Source organism: Equus quagga, chromosome 10 (genome assembly GCF_021613505.1).
Source record: "Equus quagga isolate Etosha38 chromosome 10, UCLA_HA_Equagga_1.0, whole genome shotgun sequence".
Taxonomy (NCBI): domain Eukaryota; kingdom Metazoa; phylum Chordata; class Mammalia; order Perissodactyla; family Equidae; genus Equus; species Equus quagga.
The window spans coordinates 37434863-37450449 of record NC_060276.1 but is presented as its reverse complement, the minus strand read 5'-3'; the positions used below and the strand labels follow the sequence as shown (position 1 = coordinate 37450449).

Genomic DNA, 15587 nt, shown 5'->3' with positions numbered 1-15587 from the left:
AACAGACGTGCAAAATGCTTCTAATGTGTACCTAAAAACGTTATGCACCAGTAAGCAATGGTAAGCAATGGATGTCCTATCTTGATACAGCCAGGCTTTGCGTTTTGAAGTCTGGCATCTCCATGGGCTATTCCTTAAGTGCCCAAGAAGGGAAGCTACGATGCTAGATTTTAATGACTCGCACACTTAAAATATCATCTTTTTTTGTGAAGGAACCTACTGATAAATATCAAAGTTATCAGCAGAAAGACAAAAGAATCATGGAATACTGGGGCAAAGCTGTGAATAAGGGCTAGAGACCTGGGTTCCAGTCCTAGCTTTGCCACATACTAATTATATGACAGTGCAAAAACACTTTACCCCACTCTGAAGCTCAGTTCTCTCATCTGTAAAATGCTGACATCGCCTACTTCATGGGTTGTTATGATTATTAAATGATATATATGAAATTATCTAGCATAATATCTGGCAATTGCTCAATAAATTATCACTTTCTTAGTCTATTGATCTGTAAAAGAGAGAATAATACCTGTTCTCCCTATGTCACAGGGTTACTATGAAGCCAAAATGACATATTGACTATGAAATACTTTAAAAAGTTAAAAATATTATAGAAAACATAAAGTTGCTTTAATGTCATTAAATTCCTACATCCACAAAGTCATCTTTTCCCCAATAATGACAATGTGGAGCAAATGTACAGCATTATTAATTAGCACCTAGAACAGTTGCTCCATAGCAAGTACCCAATGAATCTTTGAAATATGTGTTGATTGACTGACCTCCACATGATACCGGTTCTCAAGCTCACTGAACATTTGTTCTTTTTTCTCCCCTCTTCCCTGTTTCCTCTCTGCGATGGCAGCAAACTCTGGAGATGAATCTCACCAACCTGGTTAAGCGCAACAGTGAACTAGAAAATCAAATGGCTAAACTAATACAGATCTGCCAGCAGGTTGAGGTACGTGACAGAAACATTTGTGATTCTTTCAGAGGACCTGGACTGGGCAATTCTTTGGGGGCACTTGAGTTTTGTCAGAGTGTAACTCAGCCATTTGGAGTGAAGGATTGAATGGTAGTTCTAGGAAGTCTCATTCCTTTAGGATGCTTGTTCCAAGAAAAGTGGCAGATAGATATTGTTAAGGAAAATAAATAGGTGGTGGTAATGGGTCGGGGAGACAATAGTCCAAGGGCCAATCCCTCCTCCTTTCCATAAAGCAGGCAGTATGAGAATCCGACATGAAATGTATTTCTTCATTCAGCAAACTGAACATCTTAGCTCCTTAAAGAGATTGCTGGACTGTCAGGGAAGTTGGGAATCCTGGGTCCTTGGGGTGGGGTGAGGTTCGTTCAGTGCAATATTGTTTCTGTAACAGTATCATCAGGACTGCTGCTTCTCTTCCTAGCCTCTCCTCCCTTCGTCCCCATGCACCTTACTAGTCTTCACTCATCACCTTTCCACTTATTCTTGTCAGCAACAAATGATGTATATGTTAAAGTTGCTTGTGAATTATAAAGTGTCATACAAGTATAAGGTTTTCCAGATTTTTCACCAACATAGGTTAGATTTAACATAAAATCTCAGAACAGAACTTACAAGAGGAGTCGACTTCTTCATAAGTGGATGTAATAAAAGAAAGTTATTTTTCTCCCTTTCTTGAGAGCATGAAACTTCAGCTGTAGCATTTGGTTTTGTGTTGATTTTGTTGAAGAGGTGATGGTAGGGATTAAAGTGTAGACAGGGTCGGGTAAAATATTATAGGACTCCTCATGGGCAGTAGTTTGATAAAAATGTTTCTAATTCTATTTACAACCTGATAGTCTAGTTCTAATCTTACCTGTATGACAGATAAGTGTAATGGTTCAAGTTTATTTTATTTTAAGCAATAAAATAATTTTATTAAGATCTCATCTTTTAATTTCACCTGGGGTTTCCTCTTTTAAGAGTGTGTGGAGAATCTTCTCATAAGGCAAAGAATTTCTTATGTGAGTAACCAGTCCTGATTGTTTGGATTTCTTAAAGTAGGGTATACTTGTATGATGGGCATACCATAGCAATTTAATCCCTGCTGGGCACTCCATTTGTGGAAGAGAGTGGTACTGTATGTAGGGTACATAGGATACCCATTAAACTCAGGTGTGAGATTGTGGAATGGGGTGGGGAATTTACGAAGAAACATAAGGAATGGAAAGAAAGAACACTGGAGTATAAGTTGGAAAATTGGGTTCTGGACTTGACTGCTTTTAACTGGTAGTATGAACTTGAGTAAGTCATTTAGCCTCTCAGCTTCAGTATCCTTACCTTATAAAATGAGGGGTTTCACTGACTACATAACCTTTGATGTCTCTTCCAGATTTCACAGATCATGATTCTGTGAATGGATACTTTCTTTATTCTCTTCTTTTTCTCTTTGGTCTCATCCTTTCCAAGAGGGAGAAAGAAAACAGAAGGCATTTTACAGTGGTTTTCAGCTAATCAGAGTCCCTCTGTGTTCCACTCTATCAAACCTTCTGATTATGCTGTTAGATTACAGTTTAAGAAACCCACACTGGTGAAAAGACAAGGAAGTATTGTAAGCAGGAGACAAGATAAGGAATCCCTTGGTTTAAAATTTGCATGATTGAGGGTGGGGTAACAGCCAATAGTGAATAAAACGTGGTTAGAAATTATAATCATCATCTTCCTCATTCTCATCAACAAGACTATTAAGTATAGAGCAAGCTGTAGTCAAATTAGCAAAGTAAGCAGTTTATTTTCATGGCTTATTCACTTTAGGACCTCTCTAACATCTTATCATCCCACCCCTGGGAAGCTTATCGCTCTAGCCAGCCTCACCCAAACATAGCAATCTTCCAACCTTTCCCAGTCCATTGCACCAATCAACGCTTTATAGTCAGGGCCCTGCTCTTTTCAAGTGGCAAGGAGCTAGTCTCATAAAACAATGCATCATTGTGTGGTGTTTTAACAGTGCCTTTCTGAAGTTAGTATTCCTGCTGGAGCCTTCAGGACATGACACTAGTGCTGCCAAATATAAGCAAAGTAGGAGGGAAGAGCAGCCCCACGATGAACCAGCAAAGGAGGTGTTTAAGAGGCTCCCTTAGGGATGCTTGTTAAACCCAGCGTGTAGGCCACTGTCTGCTCTGGCCCGGAAAAGGTCACCTTTTACTAACACTTATTTATGCATGGCATTTTACCAGGTACAAAGAAAATGGCATAGACACAGTATCTACCCTCAGAGGGCTTACACGCTACACAAATCCACCCTGATGTGGATACACATGTGCAGGAAATATAGACAACAGAATAAAAATGAATCATGAGATACTGCATTACATGTCAAGGGTGAGACTGTATTTTGGGAGTAAACTCCACAGTCTATTCAGTTTAGAATTCTATCTTTGACAGCAGCCCTACAGAATGGTTTATGGAAGACCATGGCTGTGCTCTATGATATCATTCCTTCTGAAAGGTTAGGGATGTGCCCTAAACTTCCCCGTAATAATAGGGTGAATCCAGGGTACTTATTATGCTCATTCGGCACAGAGCCTGTGTGTCCAGAAGGCTTCAGGACAAGCCCTGGGATTACACATGCAGTTAAAGAAGGGACTTGAGACTTCATAAATGCTTATAAATACTTGAAAAAATGAAATAAATACTATGATACTGTTTGTCATGAAAGCCAGACACTGAAGGGTGATTTGAATTTTTTTCATTTTATTGCATCCAGGTTTGTCTATAGAGAATGACTATATTCACAGTATAAACCAGGCATTTCACACCGGGCAGGGGTGGAGGATACCAGCTAAGGCACTTCTGAGAAAACTGGAATAGGTTATTTTCCTGCCAAACCTGTTCCCTTTCCTTATTGTCTGCAAATGTTTTTGTCACAGATTGACTTTTCATAAAGGGGCCATAAATACTGCCTCCTTCTTCTGGTTATTTCTCCCTGTTCTCTATTCTCCTCAGAAAGTAAACAAAGCTGCAGTCTTCCTATTATTACAGAAACAAAGATTAGGATCACCACAGAGTTGTTAGCTGAATTCTTTAGTAATACAGCCTGTTATAGGTGCTGCCCAGCCTTCAGAATTCAGAGGGTAGGCAGTTGGGAAATATTTTCTGTTGGGGCTGGAGAGCATGGGAAGGAGGGAGAGGCAGACCCAAGACTCCTTTATTCTGGCTAAGGAAGGGCCTGCTTTGACCTTGCTGCTCTGGCCACTTGATCTCTATATATAGTTCTTTGTCCTGTCTCATCAGGCATCCTTTGTTTACATTTCCAAAGGAAATCTCTGTTTAATGCATAACCAAGGGAAAATGTATACCAACAGATGAATATTTCCTCTTGGCTTCCAAGACTGCACGGTTTTGAGAATAATAAGCATTCCTAAAAATATTGAGGGGAAGAAAAGTAGTTAAATACTTAGTAATCAGTCAGTCAATAACATTTCTTGAGCAAACACTATGTACTCAGTGTGGTGGGCAATTTGCAGGCTACAAAAGAAGCATACGTTGTTGATGGCCTCTAGGAACTTTAGTACAGCTAGGGAAAACACAGTATTGAGTGCGAAAGAGGAGTATTTATAAAGCAGCATGCAGTCCAGGGAGTAGAAATGAATGTAGTGTAGCCCTTCCATTTTTACTTACTTAGTCTTGTTAACTTTTAGGGCACTGAGCATATTAGAGCACTTTCCTGGATATTTGGTGTGCCCCCAGTTTTCCTCTCCTCCAGAACTGCTGCAGTGCAATGGGTTAGTCTACCCCACAAACTCCATGGGCAGATTGATTTCTTCCTGGCTCTTATCAAGCCTTTTAAGGGGCTGGGTGGCTCTGCTCTTTAGTGTTAAGAGAGAGAAGAAAGAAAGGAGATGAGTTGAAAGCGAGGGAGAGACTTCCCTTAGTTTGGGGAATTTCAGCTTTCTGTCTTGCCACCAGGTCATAAATTCAGTAGCTTTCAGAAGTCTTTCTCCCAGAGTTCAAACTGTAGGTGGCTTGCTGTTCTCTCCTTTCTGCTCCTGTTCCTCACTGTGAAAGGCTATTTTATTTGGCAAGGGCAAGAATTGGTGTCTGACTGCTTCTCCAAGCATAAAAATAGGTGTTTTCACAGAAATTAATTTTTAAAAAAGCCACTGCTATGGATGATTCCAGCAGATGATCCTTACCTTTTAGAGTAGTTGAGCTGGAATAAAGAATAGAATCTAAATCATTACGGCACGAATATGTTTGTTGGAAGGGTCTTTTACAAGCACGGAGGGCATGAGAAAATGAAGAAGTGATTAGAGTGAAGTAAGTGTGATCAGGGAAAATTTAATGGAGAAAATGCATTTTAGGCAAATGTTGAAGGAGGAAAAATAAATTACTTCCTCTGTTGAGACAGAGAGCAGAGGTCTTAGTGGAGATGGAAATGAGCAAATTGTTTGGGCAAAATGGTATGCTACGCACTTGGGTATACACTGGGTATATAGAAATAAATAGGAACTGGTCCCTGCCCTCAAGGAGCTTACCCAGACAGGTAAAATGTCAAATATAATGTGAAGTAGTAATTACTGTAATGAAGGTAAGTGTAAGATGACAAGCTAGCGTAGAGAAAGAAACACCTAAGTCTGCCTGAGGGACTTAGGACAGACTGTAGAATGGAAATAAAAATCAAGTTATCTTGAAATAAGAGTAGAATTTTGCGAACAAAAATGAGATAAGGGACTGAAGGGGGTCACATGCAAGAACACAAAAGGGTAAGCAGCATAGAGGTGTTCAGGAAACCACCAGAAGTTTGGTTCAGCCAGAATGTGAGATGTGAGAATCGCTGCAAGAAGTGAGTGTGGAGAAGTAGCTAGGGGCTAGATGAGGAAGGGCCTTGTATGCCATGCACAGGGGTTTGGACTTAATCCTGAAGACTTCGGGGAGCCTTGGAAGGATCTAAAGCAGGTGAATAACTGGATCAGATCTGCATTTCAGGATTGCTCTGACTGTAGTATGCAGGATGGGGCAAGGGTCAAGGGTCAAGGGTGAAGGCAAAGAGACCAGTTAGGTGGCTTTTATTGATCCAGAGAGAGACGAAGGCCCAACCTAAGGCAGTGGCAGTAGGGTTAGGGAGGAGGGGATAAATTCAAAACACTTCTAGGAGGTAGAATCAGTATTACTTTGTCATCAATTAGCTGCAGCGCGTGAAGGGGTGAGAGAATAGTAGGATGATCCGCAGGTTTCTGGCTTGAGTGACTGAATGAGTATGTCGCCTTTAACCAGGCTAGGAAGTACAGATGGAGTTCTTTTTAGACATGTGAGGTTTGTTGTGCTGTGGGTCAGAGTCAGGTAGGAGATGCCTAGTAGGCAGCTGGCTGGCTGGATATGGAGGTGAGGAGAGAGGTCTGGGAAAGGGATAAAGACTTGGGAGTCATCAGCATCTAAGAGGCACTTCAAACCATGGAGAATGTGTAGAATGAGAAGGCCCAGGACAGATCAATCCAGTTGTTTGTCACTTGGAATACAACAAACCGACCTTCCAAAAATAAATGGAAAGACTCTGGAGCTTTTCATGAGATTACTGAGGGATGGTGCGCATTTAAACAATTAAATATTAGAAGTAAATTATTCGCTTGTGGAAAGAATCAACGTTTTAAATATTACCTTCGTAAAAACTATCGTAATAAGTAACACAATGAAGATTTTCTATGTTCCAGGTAAGCACTTTATATGTGTTAACTCATTTAATCCTCACAACAACTCTGTGAGGTAGACACTGTTATTATTACTGCTTTATAGATAAAGACACTGAGATCCAGAGAGATTGAACTGATTTGCTAAGGTCATGCTGCTAGTAGGTAACAGAGTGGGGATCTGAATCCAAGAACTTTAGCTCCAGAGCCTGTGCCCCTAACCACCCCATTACACTTCCTTTTTCAAGGTCAAGGTACACACCACTTAGATGTTCCTTGTTCATCACCAGTGGTTCCTGACCCATCATGAGGATGACTTGTAGTAAGTAAGGGATATGAGATAGGGATGTGAATTCTGGAGGAGAGCAAAAGAGAAACAGAAAGAACAGAAGGGAGGAGAAAACCAACAAAATGGGGTCAGAATAGCAAAGGAATCGAGGCCTTCAAGATGTGGAAAGTTTGAGATCCATTGGAGCAGCGACATCATACAGGAAAATATCATTGTGACTTTTGAGAGAAGGTTCAGTGGAAAGGTGAGAATGGAAGACAGATTCAGAGAGGTCAAGGAGGAAGTGAGTTGTAAGGAAATGCAGGCTTTGAGAAGTTTGATCATGAAGGTGAAGAGAAAATAGAATGGTAGTTTTCTTTTTGAAGTGCAGGACAATCAGACACAAACATACGCAATACTCTAGTTATTTATTCTATTACTGGGTAGCTAACAACAGGAATCTCTGGATCCACTGACTCTGACCACACATGCTTTATTTCTCTTCTTGACTTGGCTTCCAGCAACCTTTCCAACCCAGGGCCTTCTTGCCCAGCTCCAAAGCCTCAGTTTCTACAACTCGCTCCTTCTAGAAATGGTAAGTAGGTTCTGGGACGCAGTGTGCTGTGGTAGCTTTGGAGTTGGGCAGACAGGAGTCCTGCTATCTGGGTAACCTTGAACACATAACTTTCTGAGCCTCAGACAGCCTATAGATAGTTTCATCATCTATAAAACTTGGACTCATCATACCTTGAAGGAAAAGGTAGTATATGTTAAAGCACTTGCTACTGTGTCTGGCTGATTGTCAAGGCTCAGGAAATGGTGTTGGTGATAGTAGTAGTAGTAGTAGTGATAGGAGTAGGAGTAATAATAGGAGCAATTGTTACTAGTAGTGATACTAGTAGTATTTCTGGGTACCACACCTTTGCTAGAGATTCTTAGCCCTGACCTCAGGATTTCTAGAGGTATTTATCATTATTTCTGAGGGTGGGGAGGGATAGTCATTCCCAAATGCTCACAATCAATTTCAAATTTAACAGACATGAACTAGAACTTTCCTTAGGAAGGGGGAGTGGTAATGAAATTGCAGCACTAAAAATGTTGAGAATCTCAGCCGTGTGACCATATTTAATAACCACTACCAGTAACTCTGCAAAGGTGGTGCACTAAAAAGGGTTATTATGCTTAATAAGCTGCTGGTTTTCACTTACTAATGTAAACAAATTGTATTTAGTGGGGAGAAGTTCACTGCTCTTCTGCAAAAATATCTCAGGCATTCTTTAAGTTGATGCTAAAGTAAACTTGCCTACTGTCCTGCCCCAGTTCTTTTTGATTACTGCTTCTAAGCAAAGGCAAAGAAAAGTTTTAGGGAGGGACACATGTTTTCATCTCTAGTGGTTTTAAAAAGAGAGATTTCTTTGGGATTTTGAAATGTTTATTAGCTGAAATGTTCTGTGGGTATTTTTGTGAGACATGGAAGAGCAAGCGGAGCAGATTTAATAAGTCCTGAGGAGGATTTGGGCTCCCAGTGCCTCGTGAGAATTAAATAGCTATTTTGAAAGCAATGTGGAATTGCATGTGGAAAAAATGGTTTTCATGAAAAACAGAAAATAAGTGCATAGTGACCTAGTCAGTCTATTCATTTATGCTACTGAAATGACTGATTCAGAGTATTGCATTCAATCATGTTAAGTATATGGCAATTGACATTTAAAATAGATGGAAAACCTAAATCAACTGTGCAATCCAAAGTGTGGGCATAGCCTGTTTTTTTTTTTTTTTAAGGAAGATTAGCCCTGAGCTAACATCTGCCACCAATCCTCCTGTCTTTGCTGAGGAAGGTTGGCCCTGAGCTAACATCTGTGCCTTTCTTCCTCTATTTGATATGTGGGACACCTGCCTCAGCATGGCCTGATAAGCGGTGCTTAGGTCGGCACCTGGCATCTGAACCTGCGAATCCCGGGCTGCCGAAGCAGAGCATGCAAACTTAGCCACTAAGCCACCGGGCCAGCCCCTGGGCATAGCCTATGTTTATGCAAGAAAAGAAAACACTTTATAATTTTTTAGACACCTAATGTGTTCAATTCTTTTTCAAAAATACTTGGTGACAATTCTTTATATTACAGGGACATGAAATTTTGGGGGACATTAAATGTTGTATTTGAGACTTTTGGGGGGTATGGACACACGACAGGGTTGTGAGGATAAAATGAGTTAGGATTAATATTGTTTTCCTCCCCTCCTCCCGCACATCTAGAGGGCATATAAACTTTCTGGTGTGGTCATGTTTTCATAGTCAAAACAGTTCATATAGGCATTCACTCTTGTTCTGTTTTTGCACTTTCCTTTGGTGCAATGAAGTTCGTTTTATAGCCCCATTTCCCATATGCTGCCTTCCTCCTCCAGTTCCTGTTTCTCAGTGTTCAAATTCCAGCTTACCCACTAAATGACCAGAACACTTGCCTAATTTTGGACCCTCCTGCTTGCTCCACTCTTGGCACAATCTGCCCAAGTTCCCGTTTCCAGTGTGGTCTTGGAAAGTTGGTGGAATTCTAATAATTCAGGCTAAAGCCCTAGCAAGTTTACTCTGTACCTGTAAATGTTTCCAGTTCCACCCCTACGTTTAGTCTCTCCTGCCACCTCCCAACTGAAAAACGGACAAAACAAAACAAAGACAAAAAACTAAAACTGAAACCACCATCACCATCATGATAACGGACATGCACACAGCCATTAAAATGCCCTTTCTGTCGCTGCCTGTCTAGAGGAGTCCAGCTGTGTGAGATGGTAAGCTGGGGTTTGGAGGGGGAGAGTCACGTTTGAATCATATGTGCTGGGCACTGTGCTAGAGGCATTTTTGTTTCTAATCCCGCTTAGTGTTTATGACAATCCCATAATACCATTGTAGATATTCCTGTCTTACAAATGAGGAACCTGAGGGTGAGAGAAATTAGATGACTTACTCAAGGTCACACATAGAGTAAGCTGGGGTTCAGTCCTGCATCTCTCTGACACCGAAGTGCATGTTCTTTCCGCTGCACTATGCAGCCCGCTGGAGACACTGTTTGTTTACTTGCCACTAATTCTTTTGTGTTCAGATAGAAAGAAGACATCTTAGGATGCTCACTGTCTTTCTCCCTTCATTAAACGGATCTAGAAAAATAGATGCTCTATTTGGGGGCTTGGCATTCCTGACTCCATGGTAAACCTCTTAGGTACCCCTGCCATTTGCCCGTCTCTGGTAGCCCAGAGCAGCTCTCTGTCCTAACAGCCCTTTGTGGGTAGTGAGCAGAGTGGGGACCATTGCTTGAGTTGGCAGAAGGAATCAGCAATCCGTGCTATTAAGGCACTTACTTGCTCAGATTATTTTTGTGCCATGAGACCCAAGTGAGGGGTGAAAATAGAGTGGGCAGCTCCAGAAATCAATACTGATGCCAGGCATGCAGTCAGTTTACTGTGGGACCTGCACTTCCTTCCTGAGACTGCCTTGCTGGGTCCTCCTTCTGGGGCTGTGTGCATTACTGTGTTGCAAGGAAAAGTAGTCTCTGCACAACACAAATTTTCCTGAATGGTTACGAGTTTGCAGTAACGATTTACTCTCAAAAGTGTACTTAATGTCGTCACATTTAAACAGACTGTAACTAATAAATATAATACCAGAAAGACAGCAAATATATAGATTTCCTCAGGAAAAGAGTGGCTGCATTGTTACTATTAATGGTGGACCAATGTCCTTTGATGGAATGATTACTGAGAAGTGCATGTATGCCCTGGGAATCAGCTTTCTACTACCTCAGGACAGAAAGAGAATCCCACACTTCAGCCCATTCCCACTACCTCTCCCCTCACCTAAATCAAATCTTGAATCCAAGTTTACCCCATCTCCGGCACTTCTAGGAGCTCTCATTACTCCTAAGAGCTTTCCATGCATTAGCTCATTTAATTCTCACAACAACCTTATGAGGTAAGTACTGTTATTCTTCTCACTTTACAGTTGGGGAAACTGAGGCACAGAGCAGGTAACTAATTTGTACAAAGTCACACGGGGGTAAGTGGCAGAGTGAAGGTTTGCATCCAGTTAGACTCTAGAGTCCACGCTCTTAACCACTGTGCTGCATTAAAGCGAAGGACAAAGCCAGCCAGATTCATCAATCAGTGACTCTATGTGCAGTGCTTTGCAGGTTGCTGATTATTGTGCCTATGGTCTGGGTAAGGACAGACATCTGTCTGTATAACCAGTCTGGGTGTGTTACATGAGTGTGTGTTCCCGTGGGAATGGCTCAGTGTGTATCTAGAGCAGGATGCCTTTCTTTGTGGTGATAAGCTTTCTATAGGTCATGCATCTTAATGCCCTTGCACATGCTATGCGGCTGTCTATCTGTTTCATAGATGGCTGCCTGGGTGTTCATTTCGTGTGTGTGGGGGCGGTATTGTAATGAGGATATATGTGGAAAGAATAATATATGTCCAGTGAGAGAATTAGTGTTTAAACTGGGTTGTGAGGACTGCTTTGACCTTTGTCTTTTTTCCCCTCTAAGAGTTCTTTTCAAACCCTTGGTATTTTCCCCATATAGAGCGAGAAACTGGGAAACAATCGGAGGAGGTTGCCTTTTGTTTCCTCTGATTGGAAACATTGCCTCTTGTGTTCAGAGAAATTTCCCCCCCTCTTATTCTCCATATCCCAGGCCTGTTCCAGCTTCTCCTTAGTAACATCAAAGGCACAAGAAAATCATTGGCTTTGGAATAATTTCTAAACCAATAAAACTTTAGTTATAAGATTGTATGGTACCAGTGGGAGTCCATGTCACATAGAACCAAATAGGTCCACCTTTAGCTCCTCCATTCCCAATCAACATACAGGTAATTGCGCACTGGCACACAACAGCAGGCTCACGAGTGCACAAAGACGTCTTCTTAGAAACATCTCACATGGAGGGGCAAGCACAGGACAGGAGGAGGATTAGGGAAGAGGGTGAGAGGACCAGGCAGGAAAGGACCACAATGGTAGATGGCAAGAAAGTATGTGAAAAGGAAGGGGAAAACAATCACAAGATGCCAGTTTACTATATAGTGCACATACAGTGAAATTCCTGCCAAATTGGTGGGGTGTTCTAGCATCTGAAGAGCTCTGAATCTTCTATCCTCTTGGGGCTATTCTGGGATTCTGATTGCCATCAGCTAAGAAATCCAAACCACTTCAGGAGGATTCCATTGGCTTTCGAATGAAGTGGAATTTATATTATATTGGTAGCACAGAGAGAACATTTATATTTTAGAAGTAAAAAATATGATCTCACAGATGAGTAGGCAAATTGCATATTGTCTGCATGCCAGGGAGTAGAATTAAACATCTTCATGCTTTCACACTCCGTTTCTGTCAAAAGCAGGATATTGGCAGCAAACCATCTGAAAAAACCCACTGACCTACAGTGAGTACTGCCGAGCCCCATGCTTAATGCTAACCCGCTTTAAGGCTGCTAACCCAGTGACACATCATTAGCCCAGGAGGTGAAAGCAAATGGTGTTCCCAGGGTTTTGGTGTTTATTATTTATGGTCTTTTAAAAAATAACTACCCTTATAGAGAGTCAGTAAACCCTGTCACTTTTTCCTTTGTGAACCTTTCTCAAGAGGTATTTATTAAAAAAAAAAAAGGTATTTATTAAACTCCACTGTGTGCTTAGCATTGTGCTAAGTGCTACGGGGGAATAGAGCAGGTATGTAAATCACTGTCCTTGTCTTCTAGGATATTATAGTGTAGTTGGGGAAGCAGAACTAACAGTATGAAGCCATGGTAAACAATACAAAATAAAATAATTGAGTGCTAAATTGTGTGATACCAAGTATGTGGTAGGTGTGCTGTAGGAGTTCAGAAGAGAGGGAGATCAAAGAAGGCTAACATTATCATCAATAGCTAACATTTATTGACACTTAATATGTGCCAGGTATTGTGTTAAGTGCTTTACATGTATTATTTCATTTAATCCTTTCAGCTACCACTGAGAGAGGCACTATTATTATCCTCATTTTTTCAAATGAGGAGACTCAGATAACTAAGTGACTTATCCAAGGGGAGTGATGAGACATGAGACTTAGAGAGGCAGGAGGGGCCTGATCACAAAGGACCTTAAGAACCGTGTTAAGAAGTTTGGAATTCATCCCAAGGTCAGAGGGAAGCCAATTGAAAGTTAATATGAAGCTATTTTAAGCATGGAAGTAGTATGTTTTTAATGAGATTAAACTGCCTGGTTCCTGGATTAAAAACACATCAAGAAGATATAAGACTGGAGACAGAGAGACCAGTTAGGTGACTGTTGTAGCACAGTGCCTGGCAGGTAGTAGGCATTCAATGCATATTTATTGGGTGGATGGATAGATGAATGGATGGATGGATTAATTTAGGGAAAAGATTCTACTGGACAGAACTAGTGAAGTAATAATAAAAGATAGAAGGGAATAGATTTGAATTATATTTAGGAGGTAAAATATATGGGATTTGATGATTAATTGGAGGTGGGAGGATGAGAAAGAGAAGTTGAGAACAATGCCCAGGATTTCTGAGGGGCTGGTGGTGCCGTTCATTCATTTAGGGAGCATTAGAGAAGAATCAGATTTAATGGAAAAGGGTGTGGGAAGGAGACAGATTCAGTTTTGGATACACTGGGTTTGTGGTGCCTGTGGTTATGCGAACGAAAGTGGCCAGTAAGCAGTTTGATATATGGGTCTAACTTTTAGGAAGGGGACAGGATGGAGATAAAGTTAGGCAAATAGGGATCTTTTTGGGGTGGTAGAGTTACTCTAAAATTGGATTGTGGTAATAGTTCCACAATTCTGTAAATTTACCAAAAATCATTGAATTCTCCACTTAAGAGAGATGAATTTCATGGTATGTAAATTATATCTCAAAAGCTCTTAATTTTTTTTTAAAAAGATAAGCAATGCACTGGCATATATGTGGTATTGAGGCCTTAGAAATGGATATCACCTAAGACTGAGTTCATGTGATAGAACTCTTGGAATACTGGCTTTTAAGGTACAGGCAAAGGAGTTGGAGTAACAGAAGGAAAACTAGGAGAATTAGTGTTGAGGAAGGTGAGGGAAGACAGTATTTCCAGAAGAAGTAAATGGATGATTTTTTTTAAAATGAGACTTAAATATCTTTAGGTGTTAATGAGGAGCCAGTCAACAGGGAGAAGTTGAAGGAGATAGAGGTAAATATTGATGAAGTGAGGACCCTAAGAGGGCAGGAGAGGATGGGATGCAGAGCACAGGTAAAGGGATGAACTTTCTAGAGGAAGAGAGATACCACTTCTTTGTAATGCAAGAGAAAGAGGGAAGGATGGTTGAGGATACAGGTTTCTTTATTGGTTTGTTGTGAAAACTGGAGGGAATTCTCTGGGATGAGTCCTATTTTCTTTGTGAAGAAGGCAGTAAAATCATTTGCAATGAATTTACTGTGAGTGAGATGGGAGGTGGCAGAGTTGGAGCTTTGACGACTGCAGAGATTTGAATTAGCTACTGTGGAGATATGGAGGGAGCTGCTAAGACAAATATAGGATTAATAGGAAATATTGAGAGCCTGCTTGAAGCTGGACACCATGAATTTAAAGGAGAATCAATCTATGCTTGTGTGATCAGCATATAGGTCACACTTAAAACCAAGAGAATGAAAAGGCCCAGGGAGAGGATGTCAGTCAGGTGAAAAGGGGAATGTATCTATATCTATATCGTCAATATTATATTATTATATTAGTGATATTAACCTTTATCTGTCATATGTGGCGATTTTTTCCCAGTTTGTCATTTATGTATATTTTCCTGTATGGCTTTTGGTTTTTCTGGCTTGTGGAGGAAGGTCTTTACTCCTTAAACTTTCTGTTCATAGTTTCAGTGATTTTCGTTTTTTGCATTTTAAGTCTTTAATATAATTGAAATTTATTTTAGGACATGAGGTTTTGAAATTTATTTTAGGATATGTAGTTTTGGTTTCTTCTAGATAAATAGCTATTATGCCAAGACCATTTATTCACACAACAGTCCTTTTCCCATCAAATGGATATGCCACCTTTGCTGTTTAATGGGTGTCCATATGTACTTAGTTGGACCTATTCTAGACTCTACTCTGATCCATTGATTTAATTTTCTATTGTTATGCCAATACCTTACTATTTTGATTAGAGTGGCTTTATGGTAACTTTTAATATTTGGTAATATCTGGTATTTTTTCATCATAATTTCCTTGCTATTCTTGGATATTTTGTTCTTAATATGAACTTTAAAATAATTTTATTCAGTTAAAAAATATACTAAATTTGAATTGTGATCATTGTTGTATTGCAGTTATATATTAATTTTGGGAAGAAATGATGTTAAATCTTCCCAAACAGAATCATGATATATATCTGCATTTTTTCAGGTTATGTTTTTGGAATCTTCTCTTTAATATTTTATTGTTTTCTTCAAATAGGTACAGTACCTTTCTTGTTAAATTGATCCTTAGGTATTTTATAGTCTTGTCCTGGTTGTGAATGGGTTGCATTTCTGTTTCCATTTAAAACAACATATGGAGAAAAGCTCTTGATTTTTTGTATTTTCTTATGTATAATAATCTTACCAAATTAATAATGTTAGATTTTTTTAAATATAAAGTCTCTTAGGTTTATCTGAAGTACTTAT

At 40.2% G+C, this 15587-nt stretch overlaps 1 protein-coding gene across 6 annotated transcripts in view; it reads left to right on the top strand.

Annotated features, from left to right (window-relative positions):
- MID2 (midline 2) overlaps nucleotides 1-15587 on the top strand; it is a 79273-nt gene that overhangs the window by 25116 nt on the left and 38570 nt on the right. For 5 of the 6 annotated variants that reach the window (XM_046673299.1, XM_046673300.1, XM_046673298.1 and 2 more), the window contains exon 3: nucleotides 866-961. The exons of the other annotated variant lie outside the window; for it this stretch is intronic. In XM_046673299.1, coding sequence (XP_046529255.1) covers nucleotides 866-961 — 96 coding nt within the window. The remainder of the gene's footprint in view (nucleotides 1-865; nucleotides 962-15587) is intronic. 6 annotated transcript variants of the gene reach the window in all.